The following is a 16,817-nucleotide window of genomic DNA, read 5'->3' as shown; positions in this document are numbered from 1 at the left end:
TTTGTGCCTATTTCATACTACATATTAGATAGAGGATGATCAAGGAGGATAAAAAATGTGGGATCCACTTATGCCCAGGACTTTAGGAGAAGAAGCATCTGTGGCTTAAGGCACCAGTCCCTATCACCTGGTGCAGGGTCTGCCCGACCCTGGCAGAATTATGTTGCTGGATGAAGAGGGACATGCAGTTTGCATTTGCTGTTCCCCCACTACCCTTCCTGAGCCCTGAATCACACCTGAAGTTCTTTCCCATCCCTCACACCCAGAAGGCTGCCCAAGGGAGCCCATCTCAAGGATGCTGTTCATAGACCAAACAGGGATTGCAAATTCAAAAGCCATTAAACATCCTGATAGCAACAGAGACTCTGATGGCAGGGATTGATGCATTAGGGCATGGGGCAGGGCAGTCTGTGGGGGACTAGGGAATCTGCACCTCAACTGAAATCATTCCCATACAAATTGTTTAAAAATGGTGTCTGCCAAAGAAGATACATCTGCACATAGAATCTGGCAACTGCAGATCTTTCCCTTTTCCTGCTGCCCTCAGAAGGGGTCTCTCCTGGTCTAGTTCCTCGGGGTTCCTCCCACACCAATTGGGTGACTCCAAGGAAATGGCATGGAGTGTGAGTTAAGGTCCAGTTTATTAATCTGCTCCCTAAATGACTTTGGGCAAATACTCGACCTCTCTCTGTCTTGCTTTATTCATCTGCCCAATGGGTATAACAATATCCTTCTAGTCCACTTTGAAGCTTTGTTCTGAAGATGAAATGAAATAGTGTATTTTTAAAATTCATACCTTATTTCATTCCACAGTGGATTTGAGGCAGCTTCTAAAAATACCTGTGATATAAAGGATAAAAATAAATAATATGTGAAATCATTTTGCGATTGTACTGTAAACACGTTCTCCTTATCGTTCCTGGGAGCAGTGCGAAAGTGATAATGGATATATTATTTCCCAGACTCATTTTCAATTTAACCTTGGCCTTCAGGGCCTTAACTGAAAAGCAGGGCTGTGGAGTGGGGGGTAAGGGGTGGGAAATCTCAGAAACCAACCATCTGCTGGGCCCCAAGATTGGTTTTGCCTGGGGATGCTTGGGGGTTGGTCAGTTCTGACTGTTCAGCCTCCTGCTGCTCTACTTGGAGGCTTTCCTGGCAGCTCCATTATCATTAATGCCAAACTCCCTTGAGCATCCCCTCCAGGCCTGGCCTTGGCCTGAGTGTGCAGACACAGAGAAGAAAATGACTAAGTCCTGTCCTACAGGGGCTTGAAAGGAAGACCTGGGAGTGAAAGTCACACTGGGTTTAGCTTGATTGGGAAAGTTATTGATTCCTTCTTATTTCAATTCTTTGTCTGGACAAGGGACCCCATACCCCCCTCTTCCTCCTTCACAGCAATGCTGGAAGGATGGAATGGGAACGTGCTCTGATAGAAAAAAAAATTGCTATGCAAATGTAAAAAGTCATCATCTCTGTTCAGTGCTGCTTTGAAGTGATTTAGGAAACAATGGAGCTGTTAGGATGTTGGAGTGGACATGACCAGGAGGGTTTGCCTTGAACACTCCACCATAGAGTCTTTCAGGGACTTGTGCAGGACTGGGGGCCTAGACCACAGAGATGAGCCCTTCCCCACAGAAAATGGAATGCCTATCAGCTTTGGAGCATGTATCGAATATTTAGTATGTGCCCAGCACGGAGACAGGCATTATTGAGTGAGAGTTGTTATGGGCTGAATTGTGTCATCTCTGGCCCTCTTGCCAAATTCCTATGTGAAGTTCTAACACCCAGGGTCTCAGAATGTGAGTAAATTTGGAAATAAAGTCTTTAAAGAGGTAATTAAGTTAAAATGAGGCCATTAGGGTAGGTCCTAATCCGATTTTATAAGGGTATCTCACTAAAAAGAGGATATTTGGTCACACAAAAAGATACCAGAGACACTCACATGCAGACGGAAGACCATGTGAGGACACAGTAAGAAGACAGCCACCTGCAAACCAACGAGGAGATCATGGCCAGAACCAACCCTGCCAGCGCCTTGCCCTTAGACTTCCTGCATCCAGACCTGTGAGACCATAGATGTCTGTTGTTTAAGCCATGGAGTCCATGGCATTTTGTTCTGGCAGCCTGAGCAGACTAATATAGATTTGCAAAGAAAAGTACAAAGTAGTCACTTCTTTAATGACTACTCATTGAGTCGAGCACTATGTGGGCAGCAGATGCGAGGATGAACAAGAAAGATGTGGGCTGCACTCTCAGGAAGCTTAAAGTCCAATAGGATATTGTAGCTGCCTTCAAGACGGGGAGAGAAGACCAGCACTCAGAGAAAATAGAATTGCATCTAATTATATGTGTGTATGTGAAGTTTAGTGGTGCTGACTTCCAGTGGTGGAAGCGCAGAGAAAATAAAACTAAGAGGACATCATTAGGAAGGTTTTGTGGGGTGGGAGCTAAAAAAGGTTCAGGGGACAAAAATCTGGGCTGCTCCTGACACTTGCAGGGAACTTCCAGCTCTAGCAAGTGGTGCCCTGCCAATGCTGCTTACCTGGAAGGCCCCCCACCTTGGGGACTTCTCAGTGCTCAGGGCGCTGGCCAAGACAGGCTTGTCTCCTGGGCGCCACTGCTGCCACCCTCAGGCTGCAAGCTTCTGCTCTCGGGTGGCTGGGGCTTGGCTGGCCCTTGTGTGCTTGTTTGCTGCCATTTCTCCAGGCAGATGGGGACTGCTGGCTGTTTGTCAAGTTAGCAATTAACAAGTAATTCATTAGGCGCCTAATGAACAAATTATTAACCTGGCAAGCCATGTCCAGCTGCTGACTGGGAGTGGGGGAGAAATGACTATTAATAAGGTCTTGGAGTGGCAGTTGTGGTTTAGTGGTTAAGGCATGGGCTGGGCGACAGGAGATATGGGTTCTGGACTTTTGGACCAATTGCTTTACCTCTCTAGGCCTTAGTTTGGCTGCTCACATGGTAGGAGTAATAAAGCCCTATTAGTGGGCAAATGAAATGTCAGAAACAGTCTGTATAAGTGCAGGGTATTCAGTTATATAAACTCTAAGGCCCTTCATTCTAACTTCCTCTGATTTCACCTCCCCAAGTCAGTGTAAGGATACCAGGACCATCCCTATAACCCCTGTAATTGCTAAGTGTCACTCCCAACTTACTATGTGCCTGGAGACATAGTATATGCAAGGACAATACAGGGCAGGGAGCATGTGTATAATGTGTCCCTGCTCTCGTGCACTTGCCATTTGTGGACCTATCAGACATTAACACACAGCAACTAACTAGAGTATGAAGCAATTTGTGATAGGGCCAAGAGCCACAGAATTTCAGAGGGAAAAAAAAGAAGTGTAATCCCAGGTGAGCAGGAGCCTTGCAGGAGGGCAGGGACTTGAAGAACGACTTCATTGTGTTTTTCTGATTATAAAAATAACATGCGCTCATTCCCCCAAATCTCCAAATAGAGAAAATTGGAAAGAAGAAGATAAAGATAATCCGTAATCTCATCAGCCAGAGATAACTGCTGTTGACATTTTTGTGTGTATCTGGGAAGGATTTTGACAGGCAGAGATGGGGAAAGGATATCCTAGATGGATGCAATGTTTTGAGTGAAAGCTCTGGGCTGGAGGAGGGTAAGACCTGTGGTGGGGGCTTTGGGAGATGAATGTGCAGACCGGGCAGGCTGGAGCAGGGGTCCTGGAGCAGAATGGAATTGGTAGCCGGTGGCGGTGAGGGGAGTGGGGAGGGCTGAAGAGGGCAGGAGGGGCCAGACTGTCACGGCAGAGGGTGTGTGTGAGAGATAGCGCCTTGTGCATCGGACCAGAAGCCCCAGCCAGCAGGCCAGCCCTCTGCTCTTCAATCACACTCCTGATGCAATGGAACTTATCGATGTAGCTGTCCCACTTAGGAGAAATACTGCAAAAACCCCGGCAGGAAAAATAAACAAATATGAAGCTGTGGCAGAGCTGCCAGAGGGAGTGTGGGGCCAGAGGAAGAGGCAAAGAAGGCCTGTATTTAGTGTGACCGGCTGAGGCTGTTTCAGCTGTGTGGGCAAGTCTGCACAGGGGATAAGGGACCTGTTCTGCTTTGTCCCCCATCCAGCAGGGGTGACGTCCCTTCAGAGCCTTGTCTTATCCCTAGGAGACATCTAATCCACAGATACTTTTTGTCTCATAGCAGCAGAAAAGTTTATAGTTGGCAAAACTCTTTTCTATGAGATACTTAAAAGGGTTTTGTAGGAGGCAGAGTTTTTCTTTGGTTCATCACGACAAAGACATTGATGGCACCACACAGTCCATCTCTTTATCCACATCCCATGTGTCAGATGGGACCATGTAATTGGTTCTGGCCAATGGGCCATGGGTGAAAGTGACACAGATCACTCTGGCCAGCTGTCTCCACTCCAGCTCTTTCTGCTTCTGCCTTAGTGACTCAGGAGGGGTTTTGTCCCAGGAGGAGCAGCCACAAAATGATAGCGTGTCAGTCTGGATCCCTGAGTGACTGTGTGGAGCAGAACTCCCTGCAAACTTAAGCTGAGATTGTCGTATGAAGAAGAAAGAAACCTTTATAACACACCCCATGGAGACTTCACAGTTTTTTTTTTTGCTGTAGCATAGCCTAGCTTAACAACCCATTTTGGTTGACTGAGGCTTGACATCTTACATTAACAGTAAAATGAATACCTTGCTCTGGACAGCTTTCCACAGTTTATTGTTGGGCAAATTCACATCTATCATTTCGATCCTAGGAGCAATTACATATTCGGGAATTGCCCCCTGGCAAGAGCTCAGGAAGCATTCATTCTTAATGTAATGACTTCCTTAAATCTCCACTGCTACACACATCCAATGTTTAATCAATCCCTCTCCCCACTATGCTCTAATTCTACCACTGGTTAGCTTCTAAGTGTGTTACACTTATTTGAATCTTTTTAATGTTTTATTTATTTTTAAGACAGAGAGAGACAGAGGGTGAGCAGGGGAGGGTCAGAGAGAGAGCGAGACACAGAACCTGAAGCAGGCTCCAGGCTCTGAGCTGCCGGCACAGAGCCCGATGCGGGGCTCAAACTCACAAACCGCGAGATCATGACCTGAGCCGAAGTCTGACGCTTAACCGACTGAGCCACCCAGACGCCCCGTGTTACACTTATTTGTTCTTCCATCTGCCTCCCCACAACCAGGTTGGAAGCTCCTCGACGCTGTCTTATTGAAGACAGACAGTGTTTGTTGATATTGCACATCAGGCAATTGCAGCAGGCACTTCAGTGATGGCAGAACGATCCGCCAGTTGTGTATGGGCAGAGTAGGCCTACCATCACTGTTTTCTTAAGGGGCAGCTAAGTTAGGGGGCTGGCCCAAGGTCACACAACTAGTAAGTAACACAGCCAGGAATGGGCCCCATCTTTATGACTAACAATCACAGCCTGTCGACTGTGCAGGCGGTTTTGAGGACCAGAGGAGATACTGCCAGGGTGCTTTGTGAGGCATTCCCATGATGTTTGCATTTCCTGTTTCTAAAGGCCAGTAAGGAGTCCAGTGTGGTGGTGTTAGAAGCTGGAGAGGGGCCTGGTTGGACTAAGGAGGGAGGTTGAGAGGACTGGGGCAGGGGCTCCCTGGGGGAGGAGGCCTTGTCTGCCATACCCTCAGCAGCAGGATGGTGCCTGCAGTTTCGTGGATGCTCAATCCAGTGCCCCCTTGAACAAATGGGAAGGAGTGAGCAGGCGAAGGGCGGCAGGAAAGGAAGCTGCAACCTGAATTTTGAAGGTACAGATCTGTAAGGGGGTGTGTAGGATGGGGAACAGGCACGGGCTCCCTTCCTACCCTCCTGCTATCTGCGTGCATCCCCTGGGGTCCACGTGGTGTCTGTCTCCTGCCCCTGTGGAAATGCTGGGGTTGGGTTGGCAAGCAGGTGATATTACGTGTGGCGGGCTCATTGTTGCACCTGTACAGTCCATTTAAGCACTCCCAGAACACTCATTAACAATCACAACATCGGTCATGGGGCCTCCCCTATTCCTAGCTCCTCATGGGGCTGGGGGTGTAGAGGCAAGGCCTTTCTCATGCTCTGGTGGCCTGAATCTCATCCAAAGAGTAGATGGATGGAGCACACTGGAGTGGTGGTCCAGCAGGGGCTGCGAGCAGCACCTCGGGAAGAAATGCCTGCTCCCTCAGGGCTGATGGCAGGTGGAAGCTCTTGTGTAGCAGGGATTGGTTCTAATTAGTCATCAGATTCCAACAGGGGCTGGGTGTTTTTCTTGGCACAGTAGGTCTCTTCCAACAGACCTGTTCCTGTTCTCCTTTGGGGAGTGAAAAGGTCTTTGTCTTTTGAAAAGCTCTTTCACACCCTCATTGGACACTCCTGGTGTGGCTGGGTATCTCAGGGTCAGCCATAGTGTGATTTGAAGGGTGAAGGGAGTGGCTTCCCAGACACCTCCCAGAACTCCAGATCTTAGGACCAGAGGGCATTCAGAATTCATCAAGCAGCACTTGCAAATGGATTAGATGAACTTGCATGCCCACTGCAAGTGACTGGTTCCGGCTGCCTGGAGCACTGCATTGAGAAGTCTTAGCTGCGATCAATTAACAGTATCTACCTTGGTTAGGAGAGGGGAGGGGTGCATGAAGGCAGATTTGCCTTCTCAGATCTCATTTGAATGAATCCCTTTCCCCTGGTGCCTGATTTCCGCTATTAGAGAACCATTACGTCCCGTTAAGACCTTGTCTCTCTGTTCATATTTCTTTAAAATGCATGTGTGTCAAAGAGGAATACCTAGAAGGTATTGAAGAATTCAATGATTGATTGATTGATCAGAATTGATTGCAAAAAAAAAAAAAAGACCATTCTCAGTTTTGCTAGTTCTGGAAAATGCAATGCACTGACAACCTTAAAATACATGGATTACCACTTGGCTTAGGATCTGTTTATCAGACTGCCTCTGAAGTGGCAGTTGCCTGAAAGGCAGGTCAGTTTGGTGGAAAGCAAGGCTGGAAACTGGAGAACCCCCTCTCCCACAGGGTATGCCTTGCAGTGGGGACACCAGGGGTCAGAGGTATTGAAGTGTTGACCACCTGGGGGAGGGTGCAGATCAGCTCTACTCTTTTCAGTTCAGAAACCCTTTCTTGGGAGAGACTGGTGTTCCTGGCACTCTTGCCTATTCTCTGTGGGCTATGTCTTCATCACCCACTTTGGCGGGGGAGTCAGGTTTGGGGAGAATTGAGGTTGTACCTGCCCCATTTCTTTAGAGTAAAAATTATTGGAGTTGCTGGGCTGAAGAGCAGGGGGTGGGGGGATTACATGCTAACAAGTAAGAGCCAGGCAGTTCATTGTGTCGATCGGGAATTCTAATGAACTGTTAATGTACTAAGTCATTATAGACCTAGACTTTAAAGTGAAGAGTATAAACCAATCTAGCTTGAATTAAAAGAACTTAAGTGGCAAAAAAAAAATCCTTCGGTCAGATTTATCAATTTTTCCTAAGGAAAACCGAATGGGAGGAAAGAGAAGCATTATAAATGGGTCAGTTAGATCCTAGTGAGTCCTGTAACAGTCCAGTAAAAGAAGTGTTTTGACCCAGGTCAGTGATCCTGTGCCTGAGCCTCTGTGCTGAGCTTAGGTCAGGAAAGAGGCATCATTCATTCATTCATTCATTGATTCCAGAAGCACACACTGGGCACTGATTATGTGCCAGCCTCTGGGAATATGGGGATAAAGAAGATGTAGGTCCTGTCTGCATAGAGGTTTGAGTGGGGTGAGGAGTATAGGCAAGAAATCAACAGGCATTTTTGATAGAGCATGAGTGCTCAGCTTTGGAGATCTTGGTTTTCATGTCTGAGGAAAGGGGATGTTCCTCTTTACCATGGAGCTCCAAGTCACTGGAGCAGCCAGAGCTATGCCAAACAGTTCACTGGGTGTGGGCTGCTCACTCCTGAAGCAGATGGGGAGGCCCCAAAACTCTCCATGGGGTAGGGGCTGCCCCCCAAAATACTGACTGCTTCTTGCACCAGCAGAGTCTCAGACATTTCAGAGTCAGTGTCACATGCAGCGTCTCACTGGATCTTCCTTCTCTTCTGAGAGGTCTCTTCCCTGAGGATAAGGTCACAAGCATAGCTGGAGTAGAGCTGGGGCTGGAAACCAAGTACACTGGGCTGGCTCATTCCATGGGGTGAATGGGGTGGAAGATGAACTGGGGAGTTGGGATGGATCAGAGACAAGGAGAGGACAGAGATTCTAACACAGACTTCTCAACTTATGTATGACTTAATGATGGTACAACTTACAAATACTTGACTTTATAATGGTGTGAAAATGATACGCATTCAGTGGAACCCATACTTTGAATTTTGAATTTGGATCTTTACCTGGTCTAGCGACATATGGTACAATCTTCTCTCATGATGCTGGCCAGTGACAGTGAGTGCAGGTCCCAGTCTGCCATGCGATCATGAGGGTCAACAACTGATGCACTGACAACCATTCTGTATTCATCTACAGCACAGTGTTTAACCAGTTACATGAACTATTCAACACTTTATTACAAAATAGAATGGTTTTGCCCAAATGAAAATGTTCTGAGCACGTTTAAGGTAGGCGGGGACAAGCTAGGACATTCAGTAGGTTAAGGTGCATTAAATACATTTTCTACTTATGATATGTTCATCTTATGATGGGTTTATTGGATGTAACCCTATCGTAAGACAAGTAAGGGTTGTAGTACAAAGTCTGTCCTTCCTTCCTTCCTCTTGTTCTTTCAACTAGGAAACCCAACTATGTGCACTGTGCTATGTCCAAATGGTACTGGACTCTTTTTCTTTTTTTAAGTTTATTTATATATTTTGAGAAGGAGAGAGAGAGAGAGAGAGAGGCAAAGAGAGAGGTAGAGAGAGAATCTCAAGCAGGCTCCACGCTGTCAGTGCAGAGCTCAGCTTGGGGCTCCGTCCCAGGAGGAAATGTGAGGAATCGATATCCAGAGTCTGACACTTAACCGACTGAGCCACCCAGGCACCCCCAAATAATACTGGACTCTTAAAGGTGGACCTCTAAGCCTAGTCTGGGCCTCCTTCCACAGTGCCACACTTCCCAGTTGGGGTGTTGCCCCAGGAGCCAGGTTGCAAGAATATGGAGAAATGGGACCACCCCAGGCCTGGGAAGACAGAAGAATCCTGAAGCTCCCCCTCCTGTCAGCAATGCAGACTCCCTAGTGTGGGGCCAGTGGATCTGGGGAGGCCCAGGCAGTGAAAGAACTCAGCCAAGGCAGAACAAAGGAGATAGAAGTTTATTGAATACACTGCAGGACAGCAGCAGGCAGGCAGGAAGGTAAAGGAGAGACTCTGCCAGGAGGCAGTGGTGGGAGGCTGCAGTTAAGCAGGGAGTGAGGAGGTATGGGAACGTATGGAATGTTCCTTTTTTGGTACCTATGCCTGGTTGTTAAGTAGCCCATTGGTCAGCTAGGGCCTTTGGCTATTTTGAGATGGGTCACCTAAGGAGTCTGTTTGCACTCAGTCCTGGGGGTCACTGTGGGCCCCTTCTACCTTATTCAAGTTTCCACTGTTCAAGCCTACTGCTTAAAGGTGGCCTCCAAACCTGGTACAGTCAGTCCCTCCCCATCCAGGGAGCAGGGACCCACCCATTTTTGGAGTAGGGAGGCAGCAGGTGCCTGGACCCCTGGGAATGGCCTGTTTTGCAGATGTGATGACTTCCTCCACGTGATGACTTGGGCTGGGGAGCAAGAGGTGGGAACGGTACCAGATGGCTCTGGTCCCTTCTGCGGAAAGCAGACAGCGCCAAGAACCCTGATGTCAGAGAGGTTGATGGGCAGCTGGCTGTCCACGGGTGTGGGCAGCCTGAGGGACTCTTGGGGGACTCCTATACAGGTTCCATCCTTGCGGACATGGGAGCTCTGGGGAGACAGATTCCACTTTGGCGTAAGGAAGAACGTCTCAACGATCCAAGCAGTTTGGGACTGTGGAATGGAAGGAGAAATGAGCACCCTGTCAAGGGAAATGTTTCTGTGAAATTGTCTTAGTTTTTACAGTTAAAAAGCGTTTTATTTTTGTTTTATTTTACGGAAGTGTTTGAGGAAAGGTTACCTCACAAATAGGAAATTTGGAATCAGTTATATCTGGGTTCAAATCCTAGGTTGGCAGCTCACTAGTGACCATGGATAAGTCACTTGGTGCCTTGACTTTTAATTTTTTTTTTTTTTATCTGAGAAATGCTCACCTCAGAGACTGTTTGGGGGCCGAAGGGAAATGAATTTACAGAAAAAAGCTTTGTAAGCTGTTGAATGCCAGGCATCTGTTGGCTCTCTATTCTTGTTGTCCTGCAAATTTCCTTCAACCCTGACAGCCTGAGGGCTCAGGATGATTGAAATTCTACCATTAGCAATTCATTCTTTTGGGTTAAACATTACCCCTCCCCCTGGTTGCTGTTGGGGCTAGAGAGGATATCTGGAAAGTATAGTGCACAGGGACCGTGGAGTGAGGAGGAACGTTTTGGATGATGAGAAAGTTCCAAGGGTGAAGAGGGTCAGGGTGAGGAAGGGGGGCCATGAAGGTAAATGTGCCCATCTGTCCAAACTCTACATTAGGCCTAGGGGAGGCATGTCTGCTCAAAGAGGGATATTCTGGTCCCTGTTTTCTGTCCAGAGCCCCTTCTGAGCTGCCTTCCAGCCCCCTGGAGACTGCCCTGGGCCCTTCGAGTGACAGTCCATTTCAGACCTAGCTCCGGTGCTCCACCCACTTTGCCAGGCTTGGCTAAATAAAGACATAGTCCCTGTGGGGAGCTGCTGGGTCTGAGAGTTCTTCTGGGGGGCAGCAGGCAGCAGGAGCAGGCTCCCCACAGCTTAGCAGAAGCAATCACTGCCCCTCTCCCTAGATTCTGCCTCTGACCTTGGGTAACCTGGCAGATCGCCAGTGCCTGAGAGCTGGGGTGGGTGTGCACGCTCAGACAGGCAGCTGGGATCTGCCAAGCACAGTGCTGGCATGGGGACAATGCTGGGGTGTGGCCTGGATGGTGCCAACATAGGCAGAGCAGTGCACTCAGGGCCAGCGGGGAGGAGGCTTGACAGTGAGCTGGGATATTTTAAGCTGATGGTAGCTCACCAGAAGGACCACTTACCAGCTCAGCTCTGGTCTCCATTGGGAAGTTGTGAAGTGGGCAGAGGAGAAGTGGGGTTTTGCAGTTTTCTCAGGACATCTGTGACTTCTAGTGAAAGAGTTTAGAGAAACAGTCCTTCCCAGACCTGTTCTGGATGAATGAAAGACACTGCCAAAAACTATTGGGTCCCTTTTCCCTCTCCTCCATGATCTCCTATGTAGGAGAAAGCAGCAGAGAGGCCCGGCACCCTGGTAGGATGAATGCTTGGTTTCTGTGTTAGAAGGGGAAAGCTCACTAGACCAGAGTGTGGGAGGACCTGCTTTCAAGTCCTGGCTCTGCCACTTGCTGGCTGCTTTGTGACCTTGGCCACATCATGGGACATGTTCAAGCTTGAGTTGGTTCACTTGGAAGAGAAGTTAATTCTGCCACGCCTTCCTCTCAGGGATGCTTATAAGAGCTTCAGGATCTTGGAGGAGAAAGCCTTGAAACTCAGAAGTGCTATATCCACATAAGGTGGTTCTGATAGCTCCCTGCCCAGTAACCATCTGCATTCCTGCATTCCTGCTTCAGCAGCAGCTTCCTCTCCCTCTGATGGGCTACCCCAGGGCCTGGGGACTCCTTGGCATGGGTGGGGCTGCAGAGATGTCTCTGAGGGCCTGGGGAGAGGCTAAGTAAAGCCAGATTCCCACCTCCTGCCAGTGCCTACCTCAAAAGAGAATGATGAAGCATGGAGAACATTGACTGAAATCAATTAGAGAAGTCAATGCCCCTGAGTGCAGTATGCATTTCTTCCCTCCTAATATGGTCCCACCCACCCTGCCTCAGCAGCCCTGTTCACTCTTTGGGATCAGAGAGTTTAGTTAAATCCCTGCTGGTCTTCATTCCCAGACTAGTTCTCTCCTGCCAGGCTGGGCATCAAGGATCTGGAGTGGTCCTATGGGGATGAAATGCTGGTGAGGGGGTCAGCCTGCCATTAGGAGGGAGACAGGGGGCTGGAACAGGGCTGAGAAAGGCCCCGGATGAGCTGGGCACCATGCAGCTATGCCATGTTGGACAGGATGCTTTCTAGGCTCTTGACTTGAACTCCAAGGATGAGGCCAAACAAAGCCCGCAGCAAAGAAAAAAAAAGAAATTTCAGTTTTTAGTGTTTTCACACTGTTGCTGGTCAGGGCAGGGAGAAAGGGAGTATTTAAGATGCTCTGAATTGGGACATGAAAACTTACAGGCTGGAGAGCCATCACTTTGCTTATTTATTTAGGGCACATGGGTTACCAGAGAGAAACCCTAGATCCCAATTGCCAGAGTTCGAATCATGATTCTGCCACTTAAAATATGACCCTGGCCAGGTTAAATCACTTTTCTTGCCTCAGTTTTCTTATTTATAAATGGTGCTGTTAAGAGTACTTGCCCCACAGAGTTATTACAAGAATTAAAGAAATATCAACATGTACCTTGCCATAAAGTTTTAATTATTTTTTTCATGACAGAGACTGAGAAGTCAGGGCTGGTCACCTTGTCTGTCTTGACCGCGGAGTAGAAGGCAAATTCCCTCCTCCTGGGACTCCATGACGAATCTGTCACCAACAGCTTAAAACTTTATCTTTACAGTGCCTCTGACACCTTTTCCTGTCCCCGCCCACCTCCTCCAGTCCTTGCCTACCACTTCCTGTCTACGCCCACCACCACCTCCTGTTCCCCCCACCCCTCACTTCCTCCAGCTCTTGCCTACCACTTCCTGTCCAGCCCACCACCACCTCCCTTCCACGCCCACCTCCAGTCCTTGCCCATCACTACTTCCAGTTCACGCCCTCACCTCCTGGTCCACACCTGCCATTACTTCCAGTCCCTGAGTCTTTCCCTCCTGCCACACCCACCACCACCTCCTGTCCTTGCCAACCGCCTGCCTGCTTGGGTTTTGGGCCCTCATTACCTTAGGCGAGACTGTTAACAATTGCCTCCTAACTTCTCTTATCTCCATCTTTCACAGAATTGTCAGATCAATCTTCTGAAAATACCATTTTCATCATGTCACACGCCCTCTAAGAGACCTTCAGTAGCTTGTAGGGGAGCAAGTCCAAAGCCTTCCCTGCTTGGTCCTCCACTATGCATCCCAATGGGACCTTCCAGATTTTCTCCCACCAGCTCCTCCCAACCTTTTCCCCTTGGTTCCTCCCCACTCTTGGCCAGCTCAAACCTTTACCCTTGTGATTTTACCTTGGCTGCCCCTTCCCAGAATGCTGTCCCCTGTGTTCAGTCAAATTCTACCCAACCTCCAGGTCCAGCTTGAGTCCTACTTTCCCAGCAAGTGCTGAAATCCAGTGGCACTAACTCTTCTTTTCTCTTACTTGGCCCCAGTCAGTGTTCCCTTGGGTTGCTTACTCTTCATGGGTACATGACCTAACTCTATGTGTAAATGCTTCCATGGCAGGAGCAGTCCAACACTGTGTTGGGGATAGAAAAGGGGTCCAATAAGTCGGTGCTGCTTGATTGATTGCAGGAGACTGGTGGGCTGCTGTTCCATGTTTGTTCCTGACATGTCTTAGCTGACATTTTTTTTATCCCTGGTTGGCTTTTATCTCTGGGGCAAGGGAACACCCAGCCTTCTTCCCTCCACTGAAGGAAAGTAAGGGATGAGATTCTGTGGGGGCAGTACAGGTCTGGTCAGCTGAGCTCTGTGGTTACTGCATGTGCACATGCCTGTGTGTGTAAGCGTGTGTGTGTACTGTGGTGGGGCTGCAAGCTCCTGCCCCAGTCCTTCTTCCCTCTCTGCTTCTATTGCTCTTGTCCTCCAGAGAATCCACTCCACAAGATGCGTAGGTCAAGAGAGATGAGGCAAAGGAAGAAACAAAAGGCCTAAGTGTTCTCCTTCCTTCCCCTCTGCACATTATAACTTCTGGATCTTTGATGGTGGAAGGGCAGGCAAGGTGGGTGGATGGGCACGAGAGTTACCTGCTGGTTAGCTCAGGGCAGCTGGGGTGGGCTCAGGAAAGCAGTCTGAAGGATACAGTACCTGGGGGTGTGAGGAAGTACATCAGTGAAGCCCAGGTGCTTTTGTTCACACATGCTCACTCGCCTTTCTCCCATGACTCCCTCTTGCAAGATCTCCTATCCATCATCCTCTACAAAGTAGTCTCTATTTCCCTTGAATAACTATAGCTTTTTATCTTCCCTTCTTATTCCGCACTAAGTTTTATGCCTTGTCATAGGTACCCAATTCTTTTTTCTGGATCCCAGAGGAACGGGGTGACATTTTATGAACAACTGCCTATGAACCAGGCATCTGACTAGCTACTCTGTGTACAGTATCTCATCAAATTTCCTTAAGATTTTTTTCATCCTCATTTTATAAAGATTTTATAGATTAAATTGTCTATGGCTAGTATGTGTTCCTTTGTGTTTCCTCTGCAGATCCTGGTGGGGCGGGAGGCTTACATATAGCATGTGCTCGGGAAATAATGGTGTGGCACCTGGACTCCGCCATATCTAAGGGCAACGTAGGTTGAGGGCTGGGGTCAGCAGAGGGTGGGCTGTATTGGGAAAGGCTTGTATAGACAGGGAGGAAGAGAGGGCCCAACGCCAGAGGGCCCCACAGCCACAACAAGCTCAATGGTGGTCTGGCTGGTGTTGTCTAGTGTCCTTGTTAAGGCCGGTGATGCCTAGTCCCTGAAGGGCCTCAGCCACTCACCTCTTGCTACCAGGTTCCCCTCCTGCCAAGAAGACAAGTCAATGGGAGCCATGCCTGGTGTCCATTGCTGCTTTCTCAGCAACCTTCACCAGAAAGGGGGTCAGGCAAAGCTCCCACATGTGTTTCAGAAAGTTGTCCTTCCATATATGTTTATTTATTTTTGAGAGAGAGAGAGAGAGAGAGAGAGAGCACGAATGGTGGAGGGGAGGAGAGAGAGGGAGACACAGAATAAGCAGGCTTCAGGCTCTGAGCTTTCAGCACAGCTGTCACAACCCAGGAGTTGTGAGATCATGACCTGAGCTGAAGTCCTAAGCATAACTGCCTGAGCCTCCCGGGCACCCCCAGAGAGTTGTCCTTATGTCTAGCCAGGGTTAAAAGACAGTTAAAGTTTTAGAGGAGAAAGAGCGATGTGTTGATTTGGGAGCTGGGAGTAGAGTTAGCCCTTGGAAGAGGGAAAAGCTGCATGGGATACCAGAGCATGGGGATGGTGGAGGGAATTTGGGCTACCAGAAGTCCCTGAAGTGGGGCAGGGGAGGGAGAAATTTTATTTGCAGGAGCCTCCTAGCCTCTGGCCTCCAGTCTCCCCAGACTCCCCAGCAGCATAAGCCCTATGGGCTTGTTACCCTTTCATCTATACTTTTCCGAAGCTGCTTCCTTAAGTCCCCGAATTCTGGAAACGAGGCAGGGAGGTCTTGTCGGTTGTGAAGTCTTTTCCTAGAACAGAGAGGCCCAGAGGAAAGGCAGGGAGGTCTGCCCTGAGGAGGCTTTCCCCAGCTCTTACCCCAAGCATTCTTGGACCCCGTCTCCCACTCCTTGGGTTCGGCCGCACCTCCATAGGGCATCATTCAGTGGAGGGCAGGGGGAGGGGCTAGGGTTCCCGCCGACGCCCCAATATCAGCAAAAGGAGAGAGGTATTCGAAGAAGACCCGCGCGCTGTGCTTCCAAGGCTGGGGATCTGTGTTCCCGCCTAAATCCGCAAGATGGAAGTTGCTCCCTCTAGCTCTTCCACTAGCGAAGGCTGATGGTTTTGTGAGTGACCCGTCCTTTCGAGCCCAGGTCGATTTCTAGCGTTTACTCTTTTCTAGAGACTTGTTCATTTAAACATGCATGGTAAAAGACACCACCAAATACACCTTAGATCCGGTTTTGAGTAGCGCCGAAAGTTTACGAGGCACTGGGTGTACCCCACCCCAGCACCCGGGGTGCGCGCCGAATGTAGGAATGTGTGCACCAAAGCCGAGGGACGCAGGCAGCTCGAACGTTGCTGAGGATGTGTCAGGAGGAAGAGTGAAACTGGGGTGCCTGGCGTGCGTGGGCGTGTCCCCCGCGTGTCCACCGCCCCGCCGCCTCGCCCCCTCTTGCCGGAACGTGCCAGCAACCTCACCTCTCCTTCAGCCCTTTCCCAGCCAGACGCTTCCTTTTTGGTGCCTCTGGGCGTTTACTGTAAATTCCGTGACTAAAACACGCCGGTGAGCCCGGCCCATCGACAGATGGATCAATCGCCCCCTTCTCGGCTGGGGGAGGGGACCCCTCCCGGTGCCTCCGAAGCGAGGAGCTGCCGGTTGCCTCAGGAGAGCTCTCGGAGCCCAGCCCGTCGCCGAGCGCGGGCCGCCAAGCTTGGCACGGAGCCCTGGGCCGGGTCGGTCTCCGGAGCGCCCCCCGGGGTGGGGTTCCAGCCCCGGACCGATCCCTCTGGTGCGGTTCGGGCAGGTCCGCTGTTCTAGGAGGCGGTCAGGGCGCTCAGGCACCACGGCCTTCCTCCCGCACCAGGGGAGGAGAGACCATTGGGGAAGGGGAGTCTCGAAGGGCTGCAACGCCGGGGCATGCGGGGCGCCGGGGGTGTGTAGGGAAAGTTCTCGAGCCCCGCGTGGAGAGCACAGGTGTATGCGTGTTCGGGGCTGGACCTGGGCAGGCAGGCTGCGCGGGGACGCTGGGGGCTGGCGCTGGAGGGGGTCTTTCTTTTCTCTAGCACCTTCGGGGAGACACTCTGCTTGGACTCCAGGGTCCAGGGACGCTTCCGCTTGAGGAGGGTGGAGCCCCT

General features: G+C 49.8%; 1 protein-coding gene across 2 annotated transcripts in view; it reads left to right on the top strand.

The window, feature by feature from the left end:
* Nucleotides 1-5,398: 5,398 nt before the first annotated feature.
* GFRA2 (GDNF family receptor alpha 2) overlaps nucleotides 5,399-16,817 on the top strand; it is a 138,153-nt gene continuing 126,734 nt past the window's right edge. For both annotated transcript variants that reach the window (XM_049631508.1, XM_049631506.1), the window contains exon 1: nucleotides 5,399-5,759. In XM_049631508.1, the coding sequence (XP_049487465.1) occupies nucleotides 5,699-5,759 (61 nt within the window). In that variant the 5' untranslated portion in view covers nucleotides 5,399-5,698. The remainder of the gene's footprint in view (nucleotides 5,760-16,817) is intronic.

Source organism: Panthera uncia, chromosome B1, assembly GCF_023721935.1.
Source record: "Panthera uncia isolate 11264 chromosome B1, Puncia_PCG_1.0, whole genome shotgun sequence".
Classification (NCBI taxonomy): domain Eukaryota; kingdom Metazoa; phylum Chordata; class Mammalia; order Carnivora; family Felidae; genus Panthera; species Panthera uncia.
This window is presented reverse-complemented; position numbering and strand designations above follow the sequence as displayed.